This window comes from Balaenoptera ricei, chromosome 11 (assembly GCF_028023285.1).
Source record: "Balaenoptera ricei isolate mBalRic1 chromosome 11, mBalRic1.hap2, whole genome shotgun sequence".
Taxonomy (NCBI): Eukaryota; Metazoa; Chordata; class Mammalia; order Artiodactyla; family Balaenopteridae; genus Balaenoptera; species Balaenoptera ricei.
In genome coordinates this window covers 76,163,965-76,181,645 of record NC_082649.1, presented here as the reverse complement: position 1 = coordinate 76,181,645, position 17,681 = coordinate 76,163,965, and the positions used below count along the sequence as shown (strand labels likewise).

General features: G+C 38.8%; 1 protein-coding gene across 5 annotated transcripts in view; it reads left to right on the top strand.

Annotated features, from left to right (window-relative positions):
* Positions 1-17,681, top strand: part of CFAP20DC (CFAP20 domain containing) — a 291,020-nt gene that overhangs the window by 204,949 nt on the left and 68,390 nt on the right. For all 5 annotated transcript variants that reach the window (XM_059940068.1, XM_059940072.1, XM_059940067.1 and 2 more), the window contains 2 exons: positions 933-1,136; positions 10,646-10,707. In XM_059940068.1, coding sequence (XP_059796051.1) covers positions 933-1,136; positions 10,646-10,707 — 266 coding nt within the window. The remainder of the gene's footprint in view (positions 1-932; positions 1,137-10,645; positions 10,708-17,681) is intronic.

Here is a 17,681-nt window from a genome sequence, read left to right as displayed (position 1 = left end):
AGAAAGGAAAGGGCTTGAAAATTCCATATGCCAGTTTCTTCCCTGTACATTGAAATAATATTTATACTAGCCTCTGAAGATTTGTAGTAGTAGTCTTGACAGATTACACATTTAGTGAAGTCCGTGTGAGTATAAGTGTTTATGGTAGCTCCAAGGTCTTTCTGGCTTTCAGACCTTACGTGTTCTTATCTTCAGTTCATATTTTATTTGATGGCTTTTAACAGCATTAGTCATTCTCAGTCTTACTGTAAGTTGAATTTATTTGCTCATAATGTTCACACTGATGAAACTGATCAATTCTCTTGTAAACTGGACTTTTTTATGGAAAGTTATTCTTCTTTTTTAGAAACTGCTTTGAATTTTTGTTTATTTAGTCAATCCTCGAATACTGGTTGGGCACCAGATGTGAGAAATACATTAAGACAGTCGTGGTGCTTGCCTTTGTAGCACTCATAGACTACCTGTGGACTCCAAAAGCAGTTACATAAGTGCAATTGTGATAGCGCTAAAAATGAACACTCTAAGATTCTGTGAGAGCATATAATGTGGAGGAACTGATCCAGTTTGGGATCAAACTGGATCAGTTTGGGGTTGTCAGAAAAAGCTTTTCTGAGGAAGTGACACATAATTTGGGCCCTAAAGGATACCTAGGAATTAGCACACAGGGAACTAGCATGTGCACAGGCACCAAGACAAACATGAGTTCAGTGCTTTTGAGGACCTAAATGAAGTGTGGCTGACACGTCAGGAGGAAAAGACAAGGTGAGGCAGCTGGCATAGGCATCATATAAAGGCATTTTAAGGATCTGGGCCTCTGTCAATCGGGAGCCACTGAAGGGGTTAAGGCTGTAGAGTAGCATTTATTGGTAGCCCATAAAATTAAGAAAGGCCAAGTGACCCTTTGCTGTGTCACTTTCTTCTCTCTTGGTCAGGAATATGACTGGAGAAACTATCAACCCAGCCAGATGAGTGAATCCGAGTTGCAAATGCTAGCAAGCCTACGGCGGCAACAGAACGAAGAACTGGAGGACACTGGGGCTCCCCATGGCCTGAGCGCATCCCAGGTTGACAACTGTAATGTCAGCATAAGTACCAGCAGCGATGACACAACCACCTGGAACTCCTGCCTGCCACCCGTGAGTCCAGGGTTTTGCGTCTTTGTTTACTGCCTTTGTCACAAAGCCCAGCCTTGCCTGGGAAAACTAGGGCCAAATGAGGACACTCCTATGAAATCTATCCTGAAATAGTGTTTTAAGTCTGGGGGCATTGTCTTGTCTTAAATCATCTTATTTACCTTCAGATAAGGTATGTTCATTGTGTGGTGATATATAAAACCATACATTGAAAGAAAAAGAATAATTTTACTGTAGACTTGGGGTATCTCATTGTATCCCCACCTCCTAGCACAAGCCCTGGCACATAAAGCAGGCTCAACACTTGTTAAAGAAGTATCTGTTAAATGAACGAACAGAAAGGAGTAGACTATAGATATATGAAGTATTGGTTCGTATATGGCAGCAGCAAAGAACCTTCTGTAGAAGCCACCGGATTTATGCTGACTCCTCCTTGTGCCTAAGGGCCATGATAGGCACTGGATATGCTTCAGCAGCTTGTATTTTCCTATATGTTCATACAGTTAAAGTCCTTTCAAATATGGCCCATCATTCTCTCTATAGACCAGCAGACGGCCTGGAGCAGGCCAAAGTCTTCCTGTTTTTCAGGTGAAGAAACTAAATTCTGGGCTCAAGCTTCCATACCTGGTCAGTGGTAGAGCCCAGAGCAAAGCCCAGTGTCTTGACTCAGTCCATTCTCCTCTACGATCCTCAAGGATCTTATGGTCTAATTGGAAAGACAAAGCAGAAACATCCACGGAACAGTCCTGTGCAACGTAGGAAATGTCATGAGACAGAATAATAAAATCATTATTATAATAATGGTAATTAGAGCTACCATTTCTTTAAGCACTTAAAAACATTTTAAGATCTCCATAGGCCGAAGGAACATTTACTTATAATGCTACTTCAACATCAGATCAAACATATTAAAATGCACTTTTCATCCAACAGTAAATATAACTTCTTTACCGGACAATTTTTGAAAGGAAATATAAAATGGTGCAACTTGGATTCATGCTTATATAAAATTACATAAAGGTTGAGTTTAAGTGTAGTTGACAGTGGATACGTTATATTTTAAGTATTTAGTTAAATATCAATTTTTCAGTTTTCTTTTTCTATTTTAAAGTAAATTTTTTTTCCAGATCCCCAACTTCTTTGTAGATGTTAGAAATCTCAGAGGCCCTGACACTGAGCCTTGTGTTTCTAACTTACTCCTTACTGCTATCCTATGTGGTAAGCACTATTGAGTTCCCATTTCCAGATGAGAAAATTGAGGCTCTTGAGTAAAGCGACACAGAACTAGTTTGGCATGACTCTCAGTTCTAAGCTTCTAACCACCATGATATGGTGACTTCTCGATCTGTGGCTTAATTGTCAAATGAGTGCTACCAATATCTAGCAGAAGTTGAGATTTCTGCTTTGGAGAGAACTTAAAATTCTTCATGGAGGAGGAATTCAAATTGGTTCTAAGTAGATGTGGGGGGGAAAATGATATTAATTTTTCCTCAGGGTTCTTTTTTCCCACCTTGCCCACTCTCCAGGTTTCTCTTGCCTTACTTAGTTGTGCTTTCATTAAACTGAATGATCAAACATACATAACACCTCAAGCAGCCTTGGTCCCAAAGAGTATCTACCCACCCAGCAAAAATACCCTGTGTGCTAGTTACTCAGAGTATTCTTATAGCCAGAGCTAAGAACATAAGAGTAAGTTGCAGATTTTTGCCAATGCAGTTTACAATGGAATTGAAATATTCCTTTCTTATAAATTATTTCTTAGCAATCATTTAAGCCAAAAGTAAGAAAGAGAACGGTGGCCTCCTGAACAAGGTCATTCTGTCATGAAGTAGCTCAGAGAACCAACATTACAAAGGGCAAGCTGAGAAATGATTATTTAAGACTGAAAAGGCTGAACTCTTGGTTGCCCTGGGTACTGTGTCCTCATCACTGTCCTGTTCTGGCAAGGACTCAAGTCCTCATGCATGATGACTACTTTGCTCTAAAAGTACACAGCCAAAAATAACCATTGGTAATGAACTTAATAACGCCTCTATTTGACCAAATGAGAAATTGAAAACAGTCTATTTTTTTAGACAGAGAAAATAATTGAAAAGCCTACCTTTGGTATTCATAAGATATGTTAATTATTACATCAAATTCAGTCTATTTCAATGTTGGAACTATCACCAAACGGAAAAGTGCATTCCTTAATGAACCCTGCATCTTGTTGCTCATATAGAGTTTAAATAGAGCAATTTACAAGAACCACTATGGTGTTTCTGGGAGCTCATGACTTTCTCTTTAGAAGTTGTACCAGGGCAGTGAAAAAGAAGAAATGAAAGAAGACATAACTTTATCACAGTGATATCCTACTTTTCTTGTATCACAGTGATGCCACCATCCTCCATGCTGATCCTCCACACTGACACTTAAACAAGAAATTTGGAAGACATCTCTACTTCTCCCACTCCTTCATTTCCCATACCCAGTTGGTCTCCAAATCCTGAGAATCCTCTCTCCTTTTTACATCTTAGCCCTCCCTATCTAATACCAGTTAGATACTAATACTATCTAATAGCAGTTTCCTGATACTAAGGTACCTCCAGTCTAAGCACTGTAGCCTGATGGTTAGGAGCATCGACTCTGAAGTCAAATTGCCAAGGTTCAAATCCAAGCTGTGTGACCTTGTAAAGCACTTGGCGCTGTATCTGAGACATAATAAGCAATTAGTAAATTAAGATTAGTTGTCATTATTATTCACACTAGTTATCTTTCTAAAGCCCAGATTTGATCTGATCTCTTCCCTGCATGAAGTCCTTTCATAACTCCCCATTGCCTCTTTAGCCTGGCCTACAGGGCCCCCCATGATCTGAGACCTGCCCCCTTCCAGGCACATCTCTCACTGCTCCCCACCTTTCACTCCATCCTTTAATCCCAGTTGTAATTCCCTAAGGGCACTCTGCACATATCCTTGTACCTGATTATCCCTTAAGGCTTAGCTCCAAACCCTTCTTTAACCCTTCTCCAGGCCTCATTGAGAGACACAGCTTCCTTTCTGCCACAAGAGCCAGGATTATCTCCATGCTAACTCTCACCACAACCTAGCTTACCTGTCCCACATAAATTCACTCCACGTATTTTTTTTGAGTGGTACAATATGCTATGGACTCCCAAGTTCTGAAAGGAGCAGAACTAATTCTCTCCTTTAACAAGATAACCTCCTCTTAGTGCTTTTGTTTCTCCATCACCTTGAATAGGACTTGAAATGAATTTCTACTTCCCTCATAATCACTACCCACCCCCCACCCAACAACACTACTGCATACTCTAGCTACACTGCAGCTTGCCCATCACTGTCATGCCTTTTGTCCACATCATGTCAGTGATGCCATTGCCCATACCCTTTCCTCTGCCTGGAGACCCTCCATCCCTCTTCTCTACACTGAATACTCCTGTTTTCCAAGGCCCAACTCAGATGTCCCAGCCTCATGAAACCCTCCCTCCTGCACAGAATTGTTTTCTTCCTCCTCTGGTTCCCGTTATCTTCAGGCTCAGTGATAGCACTTACCACATCAGGTAACCATTATTAGCGATATCCCTCGGGCCTGGTTGTGATCCCCTTGAAGGCAGGACTGGCACAGAGCAGACACAGGACTGGCACAGGACTGGCAGGCAGCACAGAGCCTGCCATGAGGTCACGCTCAGTAGCTGCTGGTTGTTAGTCGTTGGTGGAATAAATCAATCAATAATATTAAAAGATTCCTTTTTTACTCTGAAGTAAGGTCGTTTCATCAAAATTCCAAAATAAACATCAGCTGTGCTTTGCTTAAATAAGTCCTGAATGATGCTAGTAATATTTTACATTTAAGATTTGATAAATGGCTATTAAATATACACACAAAGAAAAAATCTCCCTCTGGGCAGGACTTGGTGACCAGTAGTTTAGAAAGAAGATTTAGGCAGATCACATTCAGTTTGGCATCTTTACCTAATGACTTTACAAACACTGCAGTCAAACCAGGAAGCCAACGCAGAGCAAAATGCAGTCTTTAGCAAAATCTATTGTGTCTACTGCAAGCTTTGGTTTCTCAGCTTTCCTCAGCATCTGTACAGTTCAGAGTAATATGTACTGTTTAAAAGGTGTTTAGATATAATAAATAAGTCATTTTAAAGTGTAATTAAATGTAACCATATTTCTCATAGCAAATTGGCTTTTGTAGGCATCTCTTGCTAAATAAATCAAGGCTACTGAGAAAACCATTGGCCTTTGACAGACAAGTTTTTCAAAGTTTCCAACTTAGAACCAAATTCAATTAAAACAATACTTTACAACTTCTGTGGAAACCAGGCTACAAGTAATCAGTTTTGGAGGGTTCTGTTAGGAGTAGGCCCTCATGAGATTTATTCCAAAACTGGGCTCTAGGCAGCCTTAGGAAGAAAACTAGGAATTAGTTATAATGGATTCTTAAGTGAATTTTATTTGGGTGAAGGATTTTGACTGACAGTAGCGTAAAACTATGTCTTGAGGGGTGTGTGTGTGTGTGTGTGTGTGTGTGTGTGTGTATGTGTGGTGTGGTTTCTTTTTAGGAAGAGGAATAGTTGTTAATAGAAACAGCTTCAAGTGATGACCAAAAGAATTTAGACTCTACATCAGCCAACCTGGGCTCAAATCCCAGCTCTGCCATTTGCTAGCACAATCACCGATAAAATGGGAATAGTAAAGGCCCTTCCTCCTGTTGGCATGGTGGGAATTGAATGTGTACATGGAATGTGTGTACCCAGTGCCTAGAAGAGTAAGCTCACGCTAACTGTAATATGCTGCTCCCCCAAAGATGTTCTCCTCAAAGGGCCACTTGAGTGGTCAGAAAAGATTTCTAGGATATTTTCCCTTTTTATGACCACTGAGGGCTGTAAGAATGTGCAGAGGTTCTGTTGTGCTTGTTTTGATGTGAGCTTAACCATTAGAATTCAGACTGACCCCTCAGAGCTTGACAAATAAACTCATTATTTCAATATTTCATTATTTCTCTGTCCCACCTCTAACCTAGATTGAAGAAAAGCATGCCTCATATGCATGCTACCCTGTCAGCAGATGCCTCAAAGCCATCATTCCTTCAAGTTAACAATTCCCATAACCTAATATCAAGCATGTTAAGACTCCTCAGCTTGTTAAAAAAAAAAAAAAAAAAAATCCTCACATGTATCCATCAACATGGCACGCTGCAGAGCATGATATCTGGAGAAAAACGAGGCAAAATGCACTTAATAGAATTACAAGCATATGGTGAGGTTCTCCAACAAATTATTTATGGTCTTGATTAACCTTGCAACATTTTTGCCATTTTCATATGTTTTACGTAACAACAGAAAAATATTGCCTTTACCTTTTAACATGGCAGGATTATCTTATCTCCTGTCCTTTAATTTAGCCTTCAATTCTCTCCCTCACCCCAAAATTTCTAGCAGCTTGATCATGGAAAAGCAAAGCGTTTTGTGCTCAGTGGCAGTTAATTTCATGTGAGCGTAGTTTTTCCGACACTAGTGCATAGCAACAGCGCCACCAAAAGGACAAGGTCCCAAGTTTCTAGGATCTGTTCCATTTTTTGGCTCATCAACATATCAGTGTTTTACACGATGATTGCTGGCTGCTATGTGTCCAGTATATAATACACTGGCATTTCAGGCTCTTTATAGGTAACAGGTCTTAATTTGTTCTGGTCTATAGATTCATTAACTTCTTAGCTCTCTTTGGGTATGAGTTTTCTTTTAATCCTCCTGAACTAAAAACGTAAGTAGTTGATTGTGCTAAGCTGCAGATAAATTAGATGAGCAGCTGTTCTTTATACCACCATAGAAATGATATACAAAAATTAATATCAGAGTCAGTGTAATATCTGTGCTGTCAGGAGAAAATATTGAAAAGTGCGAGTTGTTCTGTGTTTAGTGACTATGAAAGTCACCCCATGAAATAAACTTTTCTCATTCTTAGAGTATTGTCTATTATATCTTATTTTGTCCCAAATTTAGCAATGTGGCAAACTTATTTTCTTTAATTTTAAATATATAGTGACATGTCATAAGAATGAAATCAAATTAATTTAATTTATGGCAAGGAGATAGTCTTATATCTTATATATATCAAATAAATGTATTTCGGGACTACTTTTTCTTCCTGCCATTAACTGAACTGAGTTTGTCATACTTGTTATTCAGAAACTTAGGTATTCACCACTTTAGGTGAACCCCTGAGCTGGGTTAAGCACTACAGCTTACTGGTTTAGAGGGTAAACTGCGGAATCAGACTGCCTGGGTTCAAATTCTGGCCCCACTATTTTCTGACTGACATGACCTTGGGTTAACACCCAGTGTCTGAATTTCCTCCTCTGTTAGATGGAGTTGTTAATCCTATCTATTTCATAGAATTGCTGTGAGGATCAAATGAAATAATACCTATCAAGGTTTCAACACAGAGTAAGTGCTCAATAAATATCAGTTACTGCTATTATTATTGTTGTCATAGTTATTTGTAGGAGTTAGTTATTATTCCTTTGCTGCTTCTTATGGAACTCTCTAAATACGGCTGAATTCCAAAATCAAAAAATCAATTTTATTTTTTTAACTTGTGCTTTCATGGAATGTTACCTACCTAGAATAGTAGAAATAGGTTTACTGCTGCACAGGTACAGAAATGTATCTATTCCATTCGTGGATGGGGACATCTGGCTTCAGAAGCCCATCTGTTCCCCCTACCTCCACCCCACCATGTTCAGAGAGCTTTTTGAAGCCATTAGGCACATTCCCATTTATTCTGATTTGGGCCTGGGAAAGCAAAATGACATCATTGAAGTGAAAGCTCTGCCCTTTGAAAGCATCACAGCAAAGTTATGGGAACTGAAATATCTTGAAGGAGCCTTTTAGCTGCATCATTGCCATAATCCCTTCCTGTCCCTGAGTCTGATTATGAAATTAGGAGACATGTACAGAGAAAGGGAACTGGGACCACCCAGTTTTGTATTGTACCCACTTCAAAGCAAGACTTGCATCCTCCCCCAACAGAGTCATTAGCAGTTAGGGTTTATAAGTCGGTTTATAGCAGTTACATGTATGAGTCAGAATGCTCTGCCATGATTTGCTATTATTCAATTTAAATTGGCTATTGAATAAAATATTTGGGGGTAAAAACTTGGTAATTAGTTTTCAATAGTAAAAATTAAGTTAAGGGATTGGATATTCAGAGCGAGTTCTACTACCCTACAATTATTTTTAACTGAATTTTTTCATTTGCCTTTCTGTCTATTCATGTCAGCAGTCCTTACTACTTGAAAAAGTTTCCACTGATTATTTTTCTGTTTTCTAACACTTAAAAATCACTGTGAATGTGAATCTTTTATTTTAGTGTTCTTTTGTACTGCTTGTATCATTGGATCTGTTTTATATAAACATGAGCAAACATGAAAGGGCCAGTCTATGTAGTCTAAGTAAGAACTCAGTCACAAACCAAATAGGATTCTGTAACCATTTCTGTTCTCCAGAGACTGGAGTAAGTCATTTGGAATAAGGGGGTTAGGGACAGGTATAAAATACAATTATCAGTATAAAATTAAGAAAATGGAAATTTGCCTGAATATCACGACTGTGATGCTTAGAGAGTTATTTAAATGCCTCTGAAAGTAAATAGGCAGAGATCCATTCACTAGAGGCCTGAGTACAGGTGAAATTGTGGACGAATACTAATGAATGTATTATCGGGAGTATTTCTGCACCACTGTGAGTTTGTCTAGAGAACCTGTTAGTCCCCTTGCTTACTAATTCCTTTTTTGCTGTGAAATAATAAAGCCTAAATCATAGAACTAAATTTCACTTGCAAATTGCTGGAAGTCTTATTTCTCCAGTGAGATCAAATATGTCTTATGACATGTTTTTCCTTCCACTGTCCTCCCAGCTGTTTTTTCTTATTACTGAAATGGTGATGCATTGATATTGGTTCAATTACCAAAGTATCTGAGTACATTCAAGTTCATGGGGCATCACAGATAGGCTAAGTGACTGTGATTATCAGACAGGGTGTTTGATTTAAATTAAAGGAACACTTCCAAGAGATTATTTATAGAGGAAGACAGTTTAAAGAATTCCCATCACCCATGTCATTAATATTTTAGGACCCATTAAAATAAGGAATATGTGGAAAATAAGGAATATGTGCCTTTTATGTACAGACATCATTGCTACACCCTTTTCTTCAGTTGGGGTCAGCACTATGGGTCCACATTATGGCTGAGAAAACCTTAACGCCAAACCCATGAGGTAAGGAAGTAACAGAAGCCCTCTAAATGCAATTCAAAAATGTGTACCTAATTCCAAATTGTAATAAAATGAAAATGTTAAAAATGATTTTCATATTAGAATTACATGGTTGTTAACCACATAAGAAAAATACTTTGAGGTGATATTCAAAAAGAGAATTTCTATCAGATATAATGAAATTTTCTCCCTTTACAGAACAAAGGAAAAACATCAAGTTCCATTGGAGGCAAGTGTTTAAAGCTTGCATGGAATGAAGCTGTTTACCTATGTTTTGAAAAAGGCAGTAACTTAAAGATTTCTTGCGGAGGGGGAAATTCAGATTTCATATTTTTGTTAGGTATTGGCATCACTTTTTTCAGTTCTCTGATTAATGCTTGAGGTTTTATTATACACTCAGGGAAAATGACCGCCTTGACCTAAGATTTACATGCGTAATTCCACTAATGAAAATACAGGACTTCCCTGGTGGCACAGTGGTTAAGAATCCGCCTGCCAGTGCAGGGGACACCGGTTCGATCCCTGGCCCAGGAAGAGCCCACATGCCACGGAGCAACTAAGCCCGTGCGCCACAACTACCGAGCCTGCGCTCTAGAGCCCTCAAGCTACAACTACTGAAGCCTGCACACTGCAACTACTGAAGCCCACACACCTAGAGCCTGTGCTTCACAACAAGAGAAGCCACTGCGATGAGAAGCCTGCGCACCTCAACGAAGAGTAGCCCCCACTCGCCGCAACTAGAGAAAGCCCACACACAGCAATGAAGACCCAAAAAGAAAAAAAGAAAATAGAAGTTATCCTTGTAAACTAGTAACATTGAGATATAAATATATATATTCTATATCTCCGGGTCTCCAGGTTATTGCCGATACTTGCTATACAGCATCAGTTCCAGATGTCTTGTTTTGTTTTGTTGTATCTGGAAATAGCAACCTTTGTTAACAGTATAAAAATTCCACAAGGAGGAGGATACCACACATGAACTTTAATTACACGACAGACGCTGTCTAATCCAGTGACTGGCCATTAAAATAACCTGTGTTTTCTTACATATACCACTTTGTTACTTGCTGGATCTCCCAAACAGCCTTCGACTTTTTGTAAAATAAACCAGCCCCTTCTTACAGGTTGTTTCTCAGGAAAAAATTACAGTAATGAGAGTGCATGTGAAGGGATGTGTAAAGAGCATTATGCTGATTAGTACCTCACAAATGTTTTGTCTTTTACAGCCTGTCAACCAGGGTCGTCACTATCAGAAAGAAATGAATCCACCTTCTCCTTCTAACCCCCGGTAAGAATCATTAATAAGCTAAATTTTTTTTTTTAAGATTATTTAGGAATTGACTGTGCATTTTTCTTGGTTTCATGAAATTGTTTTCCAAACTTCCAAAGGGCTTCCAAAGTTCTTTTCTATAGATGTTTTAATTCAGCCTACTTTTCTTAATCAGACTATGGTGTCATGGTTCATAGTGTAAGTAGGTTTAAATAGCTCTCCTGCCTTTTACTAGCTGTGGAACTTTGAGAAAATCATTTAAGTCAAAGTAATTCAGGCATAATAATTACCTCATGGTATTTTGGGGAGGATCATATGAACTAATAATACATGAGAACTCCTTAGCACAGTTCCTGTCACACAGCAAGCTCTCTTCAAGTGTTCATTTATTCAGTATTATTCTATTTGCATAGGTGTTTCATCTTAATAGGTCTTTGAAGTTTAGTACATTGTAGGCATGAATTTTGTTTGTATCACCTGGTGCCTTTACATTCATCAAGATAGCTAATATGAGTTCAAGTGGCCATTCTCTTTTTTCATAATTTCAAAGTTCATAATCTCAAAATTATTTTATTATTTCAAAAATGTCATTGACACATGAGTCATTTGACAATATAGAAGAACCTTATTATATTAGGCTCATTAGAGATAAGTGAATCTGAATTCAAGTTTTGAAATATATGTAGTATTATATGGCTTTCTAAAAATAGCTAAATAAGCTAGTTTATCAGTATAAGTCAATATCACTTTATTACTATTTATTAAATACTAAGAATTTACTGAAAATCAGTCTATCTTGGGCTCCACCCACAGGATCTTAGTTATTATAAGATTATAATAACTAATTATCTAATTAGTTATTATAATAACTGATGCACCCCATTATCTAAATGCATCTCATTATCAAGCTCTCTCACCTGAGAGAGACAGGCAGAAGGAATTTGTTAAATAAGAATACAGGGCTGTATCCTGGAAGCCAAGGGAAGCCAGGCCTTAAGAGGGATCTGAAACTAGGAACTAGAAAGCAGAGAGGCGGGCAGGCAGTATCCTCACTCCATCTCTGTTTGCTTCTTCCTATCTGCTCAGTTCTTCTAAGCACCAGCTTTCTTTACTTCTCAGTCACATATAGCTGTCTTGAGTTTACATATTACAGTTCAAAATACATGCTGAGCCTGACAGTCTATGTCTGAATCCCAGTTCCGACTTTCCAGGAGAAAGAATGTGATTGGCCTAGCTTGGGCCAAGTATCCACTTCTGGTCCAATCAGCAATGAAGAGCCAACCAACCAAGCCATGTAAAACTAACATGGCTACCAGGAAACCACATACATGGTTTACAGGACTTTTAACGGGGTCCAGAATATTCATGACATAGGCAGAGTAAGTGTTCTTTATTAGTAATCTCTTCTACGTGTTCCTGGTCTATATACCTGATCTGGTTATTCTTGCATGTTACCTAGTAGGGGGAATTGTCACTGTCATGAATAAATATGATAAGGAGTTGAAAACTGAGATTGTAATTTCAGTGTATATAAAAAGGTGTTTAAACATTCTTCAAAATAGTTATCTCTTGATATGCATATATGTCTCTTGCAATCTTGCAGCTCATCTAGATTTGACCAATAAACTCTTTATCTATATATGAATAAACTTTCAAGGTAATTGGAAATCCAACTTTGGTCCAAATTATAACAGTCACGACTTGTAAGCTGAGTAAATGAAAGTGATGGAAAGTGATGTTAGAAAGTGGAGCATTTTGTTTCTAAGGAAAATGGGGACCTAATTTTCATCCTACTTCTGCTACTAACCCAGTGTATGATCTCAGACAAGCCTCTCAACCTGTTCAGACCTAATAATAAGAACACCCTCATGTGTAAAGGAAACGATTTCAGTAACAAGCTCTCTGAAGTCACTTACAGATTTATGATTTTGTGACTTTGATGAGACTCATTATAGACTTTCCATATGAAAACCAGTTCCACTATTAAAGGGAACACTGCCCTATATAGGAAACATACCTCATATTATTGGATTAATTAATTAATGTTTAGATGTGGTAGTATTTGATTTTAAATATCTCTTTTAAAATTTGATTCCCAAAGATAGAATATAAGAAAATTCACCAGCTAAACAGACAGCATATTTTATTTAACCAATTCAATATTCATTCATTTAGGAAAAATTAATCTACATTTTCACATAATAAAATTAAAAGCCAGATTTCAAAGCAAAAAATAAAATGCTGCCAACACCATTTTCCAGCAGGTTATCCACCAGTTTCCTAGAAAATTATTATATGGCTGTTCAGAAAATCTACAGATTACATGGCTTAGCTCTTGGCTCATAAATCCAGTAGTTTAGAGAATTGGCAGAAAGGCATTATTGGACCACAAATAAAGAAGATGATAAAATTATGAGGTCAGCATAGATCATCATATAAAAATGGGATAAACTGAATCATGTAATACATGTGATTTAATTTAAAATTGAGAGCTATGTTTCTTAAGATTTGTATTATATTTCTTATAAATAGTATCCCATGCTTTAGACCCTACAATACAGAACTTTAAAATTAAACTTTGAAGTTAAAAGATACTAATAATGATATTGAAAAAATAAGAAATGAAAAGGTAAGTCTCTAAGTCTACCCCCTTGGATAAACAAGCATCTCACCTGAACCTTGTTGAAAGTTTGGTGTGCAGAAGCTCTGAACAACACATGAGAAGCAGGAAGGCTCTAGATTTCCTGAATTAAGTGTTGTTGTGATCAAAATAATGCAAACATGACGGGGATCGGGGACATGTGTGTGCAGGTCCACCAAGAGGTGAGCATGATGGTGCCCTTTGGGAGGTGAAATGGCCACATTAGCTTCAGTGAAATATCTGCAACTACTCCAGAGACCTAAGAACCTAAGATTTGTAAATTATATGTACTCATACCCACATATGTACATATTTAGAGAGTCAACTTTCAGTGAGCTTTATTAATGTAACAGAATAACCAATATCCCCAAGCTTTATTAATGTAACAGAATAACCAATATCCCCAGTCTTTTATTTATATTTTATTCTGGAAAGATTTTTATTTCTGCACCATAATTACCTTCTTAGTTTTATATGTTGATGAGTAAAGTTAAAGATAGTATGCAGTCCACAAAGCAGACAAATTTGTGTTTTGAAAAGTTATCTCTAGGGTAAAAATGGCTAAAACTCTGCATATATTCTATAGTGGTTTCCTTAGAGTAAAAGAGTTCACTTGCACTCATAGGGCAATGCTTGATAATGGATGGAGGCTGGGATACAATGTTAGTCATTTCCTGAGAAGTTTTCAATCTGGGGATTGAAATACACATGGTTCACCAAATCATATTCCCTTGTGTGTCTAGATTTGCAACAAAGCCATTTCCCCTTGCTTTGGTGGGCATGGGGGGCGGGGGTGATATTTCCCACTATTTTTGCCTAACATACTGATGGACACTTAGCATCTCAGTTGCTGGGGCCCTTGCTTCCATTGTTCACTCACACTGCCTCATGGGGCACTGACAGCTTGTATGACAATGTGCAGAAATGGCTAACATAATCTAATACAATTTAAAGGAGTGTTGGGAGGAGGAAACAATTTCACAGTTCATTCATGTTGAGAAATGTTTCCTAGCATGTAAACTTACATGCTGCCAAACTGAGCAAAATGGATACTGTTCACAGCCTTCAGTCATTTATTTTAAAATGCCTTCTATTGGTTTGCAGGGTTTAGAGCTGTCCCTTAGGCACATCTATGTATGTGTTCATGTAGATTCTTCAGAACAGCTCAAGATATTTTTGCTCAGGAATGGGTTTTATAAAGTAAGCTGTGATTACATTCTGGTTGTCTATTCATATGGATGGAGTCGATAACCAGTCTTGCGTTTCAAATGATGATTACGCTTGCTATTTTTGCAACTCATTGGAAAATTAAGGGGGGAGGAGGGAAGGTAGTCAAAGGCTCTGTAAGGTTCCAAATGTTTATGGAAATAAACAATATAGAAAATAATTCTAGACTGACCAAACAGTCATGAATGGCATGGTTTTCTTTCTAACGTGTTTGCTTTATGATTTAGCATTTATCCATAATTTTTTTAAATGTCCTTGCAGATTGTGTTAGGGCTTGAATCCTTTGCAGCCTTGCCACATGTTTGTGTGATATGAACATACCTATAACTATAATTATCCGATAAATCCCTGTAGACTTTGACAGATGATTAATAATCACTGACCTCGGTTCACACTGGCTCAGCCGGCCTGACCGAGGCGAGCTGGCCTGTCACTGTAACCTACAGGCACTGCTCTGGACTGATCACGGTGCCTTCATTTATCTTTTCTCTCCAACTGTCAGGAGATGAGCTTCTCCTCTATTGCTTAAGGTTTTTTTCCCCCACCAACACAAGAGAGAGAAAATGTATAAACAAAATTCAATACAGAACTTGTATGTCGTTTTCCTCTTCAAATGATTAAGTTTGGATGATTTTAAAACAAGTCAGATTTCTAATAAATATTCCTCCTTAGACCAAAGCACAACAGAGGTTTTCCTGATTAACTGTGCACACAGTTTCTCTAAATGTAGTGTTGTTGTTTTCTACTACCTATATTTTGGCATTAAATCTTAATGATTTGTTTGTAAAACCAAAGGCATCAGTTTTTACTTTCATCATTTCTATTGTTAGGTTTACCGAGGAAAAGCTATCCATATTGGTGCCTCTCATTTCATAATCCCCTTCCCACAAATTCACACCTGCTCATTTTAGGGGAGTGACTTTCCATACTCAGATTCCTCAGGTCTGATTTAAGATCCTTGACTGAGGACCTGTCCGGCTGTTCTCCAGGTTCCCTGGGGACGGAATGGTGTCTCTGCTCCCTGTGATGCTCAGCACAGCCCGGCTTGGGTAGGGGCTCCATCAGCATGTGAGCTGAGGGAGGGGGCAGGGAGGTATGCCCACATACCATGGAGAAATGAAAATCTTCATCCTAAATGTTAACCAGTTAAGTTTCAAATATTTTCCTACATCCTTGCAAGAGTTCCCCCCTTCCTTTTCTGAAAATGGAAGGACAATGGTATTGCTTTATTCACTACCAGGATAAAGTTGTGTTTTGTGAAAGGCCCTTGTTTGGACAGAGTTTAAATCTGATTTTCATGTATGTTCCACTCCCTGCCAACCCAGAGATCCATAGACACTGGTAACCACTAGAATGGCCCTAATCTTTAATACATAATATAATATGTATTATTTATACAATCTCTTTAATAATAGCTTCCAATACCTTCTATATTCTAATGACTCTCAAAATTATGTGTCCAATCCTGACCCTCCTCTGAATTCCAGACTCATCTATCCAAGCTGCCAATTTGACAGATATCCAATCCACTTGGATCTCTAATGTATACCTCAAATCCATTGCCAAACATAACTTGGTTTTCTCTCCCTCTACACATCTGTTCTTTCTTCAGTTTTCTCCATCTCAAAAATGCCACCATCATCGCCCTTTTACTCAAGTCAGAAACCAAGAGCATTCCCTGGTTTCTCTCTCTAACCCACCCCATGTCCAGCCTCAGAAAGCTGTGCTGGTGCACCCTCCGACCATAGTATGTGCCAGGCCCAGCCAGTGCTCTCTCTTTACTGCTACAGTCCTAGCCATGTTGCCATCATCCCTCACCTGAACAGATACCAGAGCTTCCCACCTGCTTTCTCTGCTCCTTTGGCCCCTACAGCCTATTCTCCATTCAGCAACCAGAGTGGTATTGATACACTAAACTGGCCTGAAGCGTCCCCCCATGTAAAACTTCCCGAAGGTTTCCCTCTGCTCTTAGGGTCAAGTCGTGCTCCTTATCCTGAATGCCCACCACTCAGACCGTGTTCCGTACCATTGTGCACCTTGCTCACTATGGATCAAATACCACCGTCCTGCCTCTTTTTCTCAAATACTCCAGGCTTGGTTTCACCATAAGAGCTTTGCATGAGATGGCCCCTCCGCCTGGCATTCCCTACCCTAGAAAGGACATAGCAGCCTCTTCCTGTCTTTCAGATCTCCATCTAAATGTCATCTCCTCAGAGAGCCCCTTTCTTAGCATCCAACCTAAAGTAGCCCCAGGCAGCCTCATTACATTATCTTTTTCGTTTTTACCATAATACATTTCACTACCTGATATTTACTTGCTTGTTGCTTGTTGCTTGTTACTTGTTGTCTACACACACACCCCTCCAGAATATGCTAGAATGTAAACTGCATGAACATAGGGCCTTTATCTCTCTTGCTCACTATATCCCTAGCTCCTCTAACAGTGCCAGGCACAAAGGAGACACTCAAGAAGTGTGTGCTGAATTCATTAAATCTCACCTCACAAAAATGACTTTCCCTCATCTCTCTACACTAGCTACGTCGTTGCGTACTTAACTGCTAGCTGGAACCCAGGAGCACCTGTATACTTTTCTCCCTTAAGGGTGTCTGGAACCTGGCCCTGTTCCCACTTGTAATAAATGAAATCTCTTTCATGAATTTGTTTTAAATGATCCCTCAGAAGATATGCACAATCTAAAGTGTCTGGTAAATGTATCACTTTAAAACTTTAAACAGAGACTTTTTTATTGAATTTGAGAATTTTCTCTGTATTCTTACTGGAAGTTGCTTATCCGTATTTGCCTATTCATGCCCATTTCATGGAGTGAGGGTGCCAATGGCTAGAAATCTGCTTGGGTTGGCACTGCTGTCGAATGTGTACTTAACCCTCACCAATTAACAGAATCTGGATAGGCAAATGGAAATGAAGAAAAAAAAGTATATATGTATACAGAGAGAGAAAGAGAGAGGATGAATCTGAGCCTGTGGTGCAGGTACCCTCTTGACTCAAGTGACTCCCTGCCCCTCATGCTTCTGGAGGGGTCCTCAGTTCACTGGTCTAAACTTCACAACAGACTTTAAAAGCACCTACAAAGAGACTCAGCTGGGCCCCTTTCCTCCCCAG